An 11883-nucleotide genomic window follows, 5' to 3' on the forward strand; every position below is an offset into this window, starting at 1 on the left:
GCGATTATATCTTGTTATGACTATTCAAGTTTACAAAACATATTCCAGGATAGTTTCACTACTATAAAGTTTATTTACCACACCAATACGCTTATTACATCCCCCGATGTTCACAAAGTTAATTTTTTACAAGTGCATGTTGGCACACGTGTGTCCGCCATCTTAACAACTTCGGCTCGTGGTTACAATAGTTTCTGCATGCATGCGCATTAGACTTTCAACCTGCCAAATTTGTTTCATGTAATGCGCGCTTATTTCGTTTCATTTCTGGTGCTTACTAAAAATTTCACCCTCAACGCGCCTAAAGAAGCATAACCACAATAACACCAGCGATGATAATTATTCCGGTCTACGAGAAAACGTCACAGGTTCAGCATTTACATGCCACGCGTTTGAGAAATCTATAGCGCCATCCTTTTGAACAGAATTATAGTTAGGTTTTAAAAAGTGAAATAATGTGCAGGGGCGTAGGAACCGGGGGGGACAGGGGGGACGTGTCCCCCTGAACTTTTTGGGTGGAGGGGAATGTCCTCCCCAACTTTCTAGACCGTGATATTTTTATTTTATAATATTATTCTGTCCAACTTTATTTGTAATTTCTTCACTCTCAATTTTTATCTTAAGGAAACAATAATAATTTTAACATCGATGTATCCAATGGATAGATACAAAAACTGCTTAAAAAGCGCTATTTTGCACTTTTAAAATCAAAATTTTCCGGTGGAGGACCCCCGGACCCCCCGTCTTAGTAAGAGGGGAATGGGCTTTCATGACATCAAAATCATCATTTGTCCCCCCTAACTTTATAAATACAGCTACGCCAATGATAATGTGTACTATATTTCCCTATAATGACTACATTTCCTTTATTTAACAAGCCTGGCGGTTTTTTTTAAAAAAATCTATGTTAAATTTCGTGTCCGATTTTCATATTATAAGTTTATTTCCAACATGAGAATACATGAATTTGCTCGTTACCGAGGTCAGATGTTTACACAACACTGGCGAGTACTGAAAAAATCGCTCACGTTTTTTCTTACTTCATTTATGAAACTCATGACGATAGGACGCTTGCGGACCCAGCGGTCTGTGACTAAAGATATTATGTTCCCACTGATCTCTCTAGACGGAGAAAAAAGAAGAAAATTTAAATTAATATTTCGTGCGTTATTAAATGCATTAAGAGCTCTCCGGTTAAGAGTATATGCAAATACTATGTGATAAACCTTTGTTAAATATATGCCCTACCTAATCTCCTGCTTATTATTAAGTATTTAGATAACGCAGATATGATATAAAACTTTACTTGAACAATATATTTAATACAACATTTTATTCAATGATTTATCTGTCATTTCATTTTTTAATAATCATAGATTTTTCCTGTTGCACCAAGTGAGTAACGTATTGTGACATTGAAAGACAAGGTTATATGAAATCTTTTTATTTAATGTCAAACGTGTGTGTGTATGTGTATATATGTGTGTATGTATGTGTGTATATATATAGCACTTTCCTCATGCTGGTATTTGATACTCAGAATAGCCTATATTATTACTGGTTACGTGTAAAGCGAGAGTAAACTGCATAGCAATGAGTGTTGTATGATATAATGTTTTGGAATTTTAAGTAGAGGCATTTTTATAACAATGGCTATCCTAACCAGCCGAGCTAGCAGCGCGCACGCACTTAACGCACAAGCCAGACAAAATTATTATATGTTTGAGCGCCACATCCTGTTAAAACACTAGAGTATCTTTATTTGAAAATACGTCAATATGACAAGGAAGACACTGAAATGAAATCATTGTATACGCCCAGTATCACTGGTAACTTGAGCTAAGTATCCAAATTTGCAAATAAAGCCTTAAAGGAACAAAGCTCCTCACTTCCAAGTTGTCGTAGCCTAGTGCAACACACGGTGTTCTCAGAAAACCTCTAGACAACTTTCCAGTGACTCTTGGCCAGATAAAGCTCGTTTTTGTTAGCTATTATCTTACGCAATATATTAGTAGAATAATAAAAAGACTGTAACACGGTCCAGGGCGAGGATTGAGGATTGGGTCAGTGACCGGTGGCCATCTTGGATTCTGACGTCACGGCGGACATTTCGGATGACCTTGAACTTTGACCTTGCCATTTGAAATTGACCTTAGACCTTGTCAACTATATTGGTTTCTATAACTTTCCGCCATCCGGTTTTGTGTTCTTGAAGTATAGTATAATTAGTGTATTACATATTTTTTTTGAAAATGTGTTGTTTTATTTCTAGAACCCGTCACATTAATGTTAAAGTGAGGTGATATTTAATTAAATTAACTTTTTTCATTAACCAAGGACTGAATTAAGGACTAAAAACGATTTAACCAATCAGTCCGCTATGACGTCATACTTAATGGCATAATATATTTTTCCCCTTACTAGGTTTTAACCGAGGACTCTCAGCTCCATGGCATGAATGCGTTTATTGCTAAATGTTTCTTAAAATGAATTTTTTAAGTAAATCATTTTTATAAAGTAAAATTTTTCTTGATTTTCTAAGTTAATATTTACGCACTTTCAACACGGTGGACAATACGTCATAATTCAAAATTTCGGAAATCCATTTGTTGGATGGCTGGAAAAAAATTTGTAACTTTTAGGAGTGGGGCACACTTTGCTGATGACGCCATAACAAAAATTGCATCATTAGGGAGTAAGTTACTCAATTCCAAGGTGGCGGAATGTTCTGGAAAACAAAATGATGTAAAGTTCTAGAATCCTAGAGGGCGGCCGAGGTCAAAGATCAAAGTCAAGGTCGGTAGGCAAGGTTATCCAAGATAACCACCGTGACGTCACAATCCAAGATGGCCATCGGTCATTGACCCCAACCTCAATCCTCGTCCTGGACTCTGTCCCAGACTTCCCATTACTCTACTTGTCAATATCTACTCAATAGAAACAAACACTTTGTTCCCAAATGGAGCAGAAAAATTAACACCTTTCCGATTTCATAAACATCACAACCACGGCATTTTATCAAGCATTCTGGCCACTAGACCAAATAAAATGATAATGTTAAACACCAATAAAATATGCCGTATATATTAAATAAAATGATGGGATGATTAATCAAATGTACACATTTAACTATAAAAGTCGGTACTATGAAAAACACGTAAAAGCACATAAATAACAGATTAAAAATCCTTTTAAAATTATGAAACAAATATAAATATGTATAGATGTTAGCAGTTGTATGAAAATTAAGGTAAATATTTCTCAATTTACCATTTACTAACTGCGAATTATTTTAAACAGTTTTTGTATAACTCGTGTTGTATAACGGTATAAAACGAAAAAAAAAATAACATAGTCACAATATACTAAATAATTGCAAGTTCTTTAAAAATCCCAAAACTAATTAAAAATAATTATAATAATTATTATTTTTGTAAGAAATTTTATATCGAAACAGGCAACTCAATTCGTTTGACTCTTACTAGTGGAAAAACAATATGATAAAAGCAATTATTTATTGGGGTTTAATTAAAAAGTTTCGTTGGAAGGAAAATAATTTTATTTATGAAAAAACATTGGGCCTGCTTTACTGTTTATTTTATTTTTCGCTATATACACAGCCAGAAGGAGATATTGAAAAGACATTCATTAATTAGCCTTTAACGCCAGAAACGCTACAAAACCAATTGCAAAGCTCTGATTAAAATGCACTTTCACTTCCACAGAGGCTTTTTAGAATGAATTTTTGAACTGAGGACTAAGTAATCAGCCCAGAGCCTGGTTAGGACCTACCAGCCATCTTCGCGGGTAGATCGTAGCTTGACTACGATCATGTGAGATGATATTGCGAGGATTTTATGAGGTGTAGACCCGGGAAGAAAATTTTTAAATTTTACAACGAGTAAAAAAAATATCTAACTCGGCCGGGAAGCTAACCAGGAAGCTTTTGCTCAAAGGCTCCAAGACAGATTTATAGATATCTCCAAAAAAAATCACCAAAATTAACCAATGTAAAGTGAAGTAGGAAAAGGTTTTTCACGGAAATGTTAATGACACGACAAAACATACGAGATAATAATTGGCCCTCAAGTTCTCTGATGCCAGTTTTAAATTGATATATGAAGGGCACAAATCTGTTGTACCTGAACCATAAGCATCTTTGTCGCATGAACTCGACATCTGGCCCACCTGCGTTCAGACGTCCAGATGTTTCAAGGGTCAATAACGAGTTATCACAATCCTCACCATACACGGAAACCTGGTTTTAGCCTATCATGGCTATTGAAAGCAGTCAGGAATCGGACATATGTTCCTATAATAATAATTACATTTACCAATAACAAATTTTCATTTTGCTTAAACGAGGCAACCAAAATGGCAAACGATAAGACAAATATACAAAAAAACCTTGGATGAAACGACACATACCTAGGAAACGACGGTAAACATATGAGTTAAGTTTTGAGTGAAATCTCTTTTTTTTTTCAGCTTATGGCAACTTAAAATATAAATTTATGTTTCTTTGAAAACAGTCCGCTACCTGTTCTTAATTTATGGACGCGCATTTAAAAAACGCGGAATGTTTAAAAACAATCTTTATTGAACCATGTCATGAGAGTTCTTTCAAAGCTACGTAACAAAAAAATCATGCACAGTTGTTTTCTTATGAATATTTTCTTGCAATGGAAATAATCGAAGATATACATTTCAACCATATTTTACTTGTGGTTGCTGTGTTCAATTGAATCACCGGCTATTGTTACTGTAGGCAGGAAATGGTTATGCATGTGATATTTGTTCTCAACATTACGTAATACGATCTTCGTCTGTTACGATGTTATAAAAAAACTACCAGTATATGATTTTAAAAACCACGACTATATTGGCCGAATTCAAATGTGTTCCTGAATGTTGAAAAATAAAATTCACTACACAAACCTTTTTAGTCGGGGAAGTGAAAACAATTTCGCTGTAAAAGTCCCGAACTGGGGCCCATTTCACACAAGTACAAACTTGTAACCTACAAAGAAATTTTCACAAGTTTGTGAAAATATTCAGTTACAAGTGTTTCACAACAACATTCCTGTGAACTTGTAATAAAAAATAAATTTTCTTAAGTTTATAAGTGATTAACTTGAAGGCTACGAAAAAACTTAACCATCACAAACGTAGGCCTATAGTTTACTTGCATGGTTAACTACTAATTTTCTGCATAGTTCATATTTGAGATAGGTTTCATGTACAATTTTACTAATGATTCTCTAACAAAAATGTTTTGATCTCTTTCTTCAACTAATGAGTTAACATAAAAACATAAATTAGTGAACTGAAATGATAAGCAAATTTAAGTTGCAATAAATAATGTTAAAGTTTTCAAATGTTACTTACAAGCGTGCCAAAATCTTCTAACTTAAAAATCTACTTAACAAAATTGTCACACAAAACTGTTATTCAAAAATTCTTGACGGTTGGTGTTTATAACAACTTGTGATAACAAGCGCTTACATTGTATACAATTGTTACCAACAAGACTTGTAGGTTTGTGAGAGAGAGAAAAAAAGGCTTCTGATCACTCCGCGGCTGACATCACGTTCCAGGTTGGTTCGCACGGGTGCGCAATCGGGCCGAAGTGGAAACGAGTGTAGCGCCCGCATTGCAGGCGGCGGGCGTGATCGGGCGGGAACGGGCGGGATCGGGCGGGAACGGGCGGGAAAACAGCGCGAGGCCCGCGCAACATGAAACATTTTACCGGAAGGTGGGCGAGATTAACATTCAGCCGGAAGAGCCCATTTGCATTTCATGTAGCGGCGGGCACAGGCGTCGGGCCCGGCCCAACTCCATCGCACGCACGGCCCACGGAGAGAACTGCCTGTTCGAAACTGCGTCTCAGAGAGGCTCGGTATATTGAAGAGCCAACTCACATATATTCTAGAGCGAAACGCAGTATTAAGACGAAGTTTACCTCATGAAAACCCCGAAGCAGGCATCAAGAAAAAAAAAACTATTTCTCTACGCATAATTTCGAACGACTCTTACCATCAGTAAAAACTAAGAAATAAAATTTGTAAAATGTTTATTTGCTATGGATTCATTACGCAGTCAGCATATGTACATTTTAAATTAATATATGCATATAATTTAATTACAAAATTGATTATAGTAACCACTAGAGGTAGCAAAGAATTTTAAAAATATTAAGTCTCTGTCGTTATACTAACGTTAGAGCAAATTTTAGTGATTTAGGAAAGTTTTATTATTTCAAGCATTATACAATTAGTTCGATACAAACTATCGCTTACAAGTTAATGGAAAAGATAACAATATGAAATTACCGACAATAGACAGAATATAGAACCAACGTCATTTTTTAACACGTGATCATTTAACCGCAAGGCATAATAAATCCACTTGACAGATGAAGAAAACATAATTCACAGTGTTATCTTTGGATAACGGGAAGAATGAATTCTTGCCGCTGTCATTTCCTTTAACAATCATTCTCCTGATAAGAGAAATGGATGGGAAGAATACGTTTGCAATTGAATTATTTGTTACGGCATTGAATGTATATTCAATGGTTATGGTATTTCTCTGTGCTATTTGCTTTGTGCCATCGAGAGCTGTTTGCAGTTTTCAATTATTTAACTTCCATTTTTTTCGTCCGGTTCATCACTCCTTCAGCTGTATTTCATTGAGGGTTTTTATACTTTATCTTAAATTCTCGCGCGGAGTTGGACAGTAGGTAGTCTAGGATTTTTTTTGTGTGTCTTGTATATTTATTATCAAGTCTTTGTTTCCCATGTCCACAACCTGTAGAACGTTGCCGATGTAGGGTAGATATTCTTGGGTATTATTCCTATCTTCACGTCTCTAAGGCCCTACTTCATGTCATCCTTCAGGTGGCGAAGGATGTCCACGGGCTTTGCAGTTCGGTGGTCAACCACTTGGAGGCCAAATATTATAAGTGTTCCTGGGCAAGGGGTTTTTAATGACCAAAAAATATTGACATTATTTTACGTGTAACATCTTAGCCTTCAGTATATGGCATTTTGTGGGAGTAATTTTTTGAATGGAACCGAAGTCGCTTGGAACAAAAATGTGTAACCACGGTGCTGCCATCTTCAGCGGATAGCGCAAACCAAATTACACTTATTCAAATGCAAACTTTATCTATTGTATTTACTGTAAATGAATTTTAAAAAATATGGACAGAATTGTAATAAAATCAATTTTCGAAAATCAGGTCCAAAGCCAGGGTTTAGGTAGTATTTTTCAAGTCTGTTTCGCTTTTATCGGATCCTTTTCATTCAACAGTTTAAATTTTCGGTCTGCTAAACAAATGATTCAGTAGTCGAAGTAGCTGCTCCGAAAACGAATTCTAGCGGCGGGTGTTGAAACTAAATGTGATTCGCGTCAAGCATTGTATTTGAAAATACTTATCACACTCGGAATCATTTTAAAGAACTTTACGTTAAATTGCGTTTCCGAGTTTTGCATTAGGCTATAAGTGTATTTTCAACATGAGAACACATGGATTTGCTCGTTACCGAAGTTCAATGTCACAGATTTTTGGCGAGTAATGAAATACTTGCTCACGGGATTTTTTCTCTCACTGTTTTAGAAACAATCACTAATATAATGGGCTCTGATCTAAGTCCACCCGGCTTTATCTTCTTGTTAAAGAGGGGGACAGTAGCCCTGTTTGCAACAATCGATTTTCATTTCCTACAAACTTGTTTTTAGCACATAGATCACTTTGCCTCGGAACACTTCTAGTGTTCTGGGACACACACATTTCCGACATACAGATAACAGACATCTACACTGTAAGAAATTACAATTTAAATTTACGAAGAATACCACTTAAATAAACGAATAGTTCTTCGTTTTTCCGGATAACTGAATCTTCGTAGAAACTACGTCGTAGTCCTAGCTCCGAGTTGTAAGTTCCTCTGTACACATAGGCCTACTGAAAATTCTCGTTGAAGAAATGAGATTTTTTTTTGCACATTCAAAAAGCTTTGCTCTTTCTTTAAATTCAATTCTCTTCGGTTTCGTGTAAAAAGAAATTGAACTCATTGTCCGTATGTTTACGAAGATTCCTGGATAATATTTAACGGTGTTCTTTTGTAAATTGAAGGTGAAAATATACTGTCACAGTGTAAGCTATCCGTGCATCATGCCGTTGTAGCATAACGGGGAGCTAGAGAGTTCGTTTGTCTGTGAGAAAGTATTGATTTGAAAAAAAAAAATCTTTGTTCGTCATTGATAAGTGATTTAATACTTTTAGTAACTACATGATACATTACGTAACATAACATACTGTACAACCATTACGGTTTCTTCCGCTGTAATTGAATGTCATGCTTGAAGTCCAAACGGTGACCATCACCATCGGATGCAATAGAAATTCAAGGAAAAGTAGCACAGAAAACCCTGCGTACGAGAAAGCATTATCAGGCCGAGAACAAAGGAGCAAAACGAAAAGGCATAAGTGTTAACGGCTGACTCGAGACAAGTCATTAGGGAACGACAAGTTGTTCTGGAAGCACGTTCAAGCAAGAAGTTCCAAGGAATATTTCTTGACTCATATTTGAAAATCGTTAAAAATATTACGTCCGACATTCTATACTGTAAAAATTCGTAAGTACGAGGAGCTTACTAAAGAGAAGGCTTAACTTTGTTCTCCGTCATTGTAAAACTTATTTTGTTGAGGTTCTCGTAGGCTCAGACTTTTCCACATGAGATAAAGGCAAAAAAAAATAGGGCTGAAGTAAATTTATTTGAATGTTTGCCCAACGTGAAATGAAACAGCGAAATTTTCCGGTCTTTTACGTATGCAAAATTCAGTAATCGCACTAAATGTTTTAATTTGTGTGCTTGCCGCCTTTTTTTTACGGATTCGTGTTTTTCATTTACAGGCATTTTAGTAATGTATTAAGTAATTTCTGAGCACGTTAGGTAATGTTACGTTAGTAAATCAAGGTGTCAAACTAAACTTAATCATTTGGTTTTTCTAAAATTACCCATTCAGCGTTGGGTGGACCTACACGGGTGGACGCAGAATTCAAATTTATTTCAGTTAAAATTTGAACTTTACCTATCCTGGGTAAACCTTGGTTTACTTCTTCTTCTGGCATTACCCGTAACATATATATCTTAAAACATTAAAAGAGAGAGTTTGTCTGTCTCTAGTTCACGAAGCGCGGAGAAGAATAGGCCCAGGGACGTGAACTTTGATACGTAGATGTTCCAGGGAGTGTGTTCCGTGAAGCGTCTTTTTGATATTATTTTATTTTTTAGCGATTTTTACCACATTTACCCAATAATCTTCTGGCAACGGCTATTGCATCGCTAATGCTCTCTATATCTCCTGGCAAATGGCTATTTTATTGTTCGGTTCTTAAACCTGTCTCTCTGTTATTTGTTACTATCTCGGCGGTCATATTGTTGGTTAAACAAATGTGTATTTTTGTTTTTAAAAATGGTTGAATCCAAGATGGAGGATGGGGTTTATTTCTTCTCCAGGTTATTTTAGCTCTAAAAAATTATTTTTAATAAGTCGACTTTCGAAATTCGATTTTTTTTGGTTCAAGGCGTGTCAGTGGCGTTCTCACGAGGAGAGGCATATATAATAAATGAGCCGTGAAAGTGTGTTCTTCCTGTAGACTTTGTAGCGAAGCGATTTTCGACACTTTTTTCTCTGTTCATCTCCACTTGTAGTCATCTTCACAAGACGATCTTTACGCAATTATGTAGACCTAAACGGTGTAAGTAAAATAAAGTTCATTTTATGGTTTTAAATTTATTTTCTGAATTTTGGTCAAATTGAAAACTATTTTTTTTTAAACCTTTCACTTTATCCTTTCTTCTATATTCAATTTCATCCGAAAATCTTATCAGAAAATTCTGAAATTCTTAAATAATTTAAAAGTTACATCATTCCTTCTTTTAAAACAAGAATTGTTAAACCATACCAAATAATCGTTTTTCTATAATTTTTTGTGGGAAAAAAAGTTATGTAGGCGCAGTGTAAGACCTTTTGGTTTGCTTTTGAATAATCATGTGTATGTCCTCAAGTCTAATTGTAATGTGTAACAGCGAAATCCAAAACTTTCTCACTTACTGACTGCTCTTTGTGTAGATGACAACAAAAGAGTTAAACATATAACACAGGTTCATCATAGGTAATATAACAACAATATATAAAGGGCATTTCGAGCCCTTCATTTTTAATGTACAGCGCGAGAGTTTTCTGCCTGTAGACTCGTACCTGAATCTAGGTACTATGGGTGAAAAATAAAATAATGTACAATAAATGAAAAAAAAATTATCTATAGAGTTGAAACATTCTACCCTTTAAATAATGGTTGTTTCACAAACTAAGTTTCCATAATCAGTACATACTGTGTTTTTATTTAAAAAATTACATGTTTAATGGAAGATATCTTGAAGCACGGTAACAGAATAAGTATAAAGAAAAATTTACTTCAGAGTTTATCAGTGTTGAATTTTTTAATTTACTTTGTATCCTTTAATATTTTTCTTATAAATTTTCCCCTGGGATATCGAATGTTGTTGATTTGATGGTGTTGGAGTGTTTGAAAGGCCCAAGAATAGAGACTGGAAAAATTCGCGAGTTCAGTGACCTCCAGGATAGACTCCACGATCGTCTGCCCACTTGGGCAAACGGCGCCCGTTCATTTGGGTACTGAATTATGAGGCGTCTCAAGTGGGTAACTTGTGGTTGGATACCTACCTCTTTGATTGATTGTCTCTAATTGACCAAGAGTCCTACATATTAACAGTGAACCAATAGCAGAAGCAGCACAACTAGGGGCGCAACAACAAGGGGGGAGCAAGGGTATTTTGCCCCCCCCCCTCTAAAACCTTGAAGTGGGGGCAAACGGGGGCAAAGAAAGTGGTGTGTAATCAATTTTTAGTTAATAAAACTTCTTAAATAGCACCATTTCCCACCTTGAAATACAAATTTTCCCGGGGGAGTACCCCCGGATCCCCCGCTACAATAGGGGGGATCGATGATTCTTTATAAAAATGTATAATACCCCCCCCCCCCTTTGGAAAGTTAGTTGTTGCGCCCCTGAGCACAGCGTTATAATAATTTGAATGTTAGCATACCACGAAATGAACCCGCGAATTTTTGCGGTCTCTACGGCCATGGAGGGCGCGGGGAGTGACGTCATGGGGCGGGACCGGTTGCAGGTACATGGCCATCGTGCGGCCCTTGCAGCACAGCCTGTCCCGCAGCAAGGCGGGCGTGGCGCTGGTGGTGGTCTGGCTGAGCAGCGGCTCGCTGGCGCTGCCCTGCCTGCTCTACTCCAACGTCCTGACCATGCGGTGAGTGGCCGGCCCGACCTCACGTGCAGTCGGCACGGGAAGCCTTCTTTTCACACACGAGAGAGACAAACGCCCGATCGTGCATCTTCGGTTGTTTTTTTTGTTCATTGTAACTCATGATAACTAATGGTTAGAGACCTGTAAAATTCGTGGATTCATTTCGCGATAGGATAGAGTCAAAACACTTTTGACATTATTTTTCTTCAGTGATTGGGCCACAGTTCATCTGAAGGACTCTGGCCAATGAAAAATCTTTAACAGAAGAATTAGCGAATCACGATCATTCCAGTCAACAGGTGTTACGAGTCGGTAACCAATCAGCAGATGTAATTTGCACCAGTGCATAGAGGATCATGGAGTCTATCCTTTAGGGATTTGAAATCGCGAATTTTGCAGGTCTCTGCTAATGGTTAGAGACCTGCAAAATTCGCGGTTTCGATGGCCTTCAGGATAGACTGCACATACCTCTGTACACTCGGGCAAATAACGCAAGTTCATTGGCTGCCGACTTGTAAGTCGTCTCAG

General features: G+C 36.7%; 1 protein-coding gene across 1 annotated transcript in view; it reads left to right on the top strand.

The window, feature by feature from the left end:
• The window catches only part of LOC134534519 (tachykinin-like peptides receptor 86C), a 292275-nt gene that overhangs the window by 57755 nt on the left and 222637 nt on the right, over nt 1-11883 (top strand). The window contains exon 4 of the mRNA XM_063372998.1: nt 11224-11358. Within this exon, the coding sequence (XP_063229068.1) occupies nt 11224-11358 (135 nt within the window). The remainder of the gene's footprint in view (nt 1-11223; nt 11359-11883) is intronic.

This window comes from Bacillus rossius, chromosome 7 (assembly GCF_032445375.1).
Source record: "Bacillus rossius redtenbacheri isolate Brsri chromosome 7, Brsri_v3, whole genome shotgun sequence".
NCBI lineage: Eukaryota > Metazoa > Arthropoda > Insecta > Phasmatodea > Bacillidae > Bacillus > Bacillus rossius.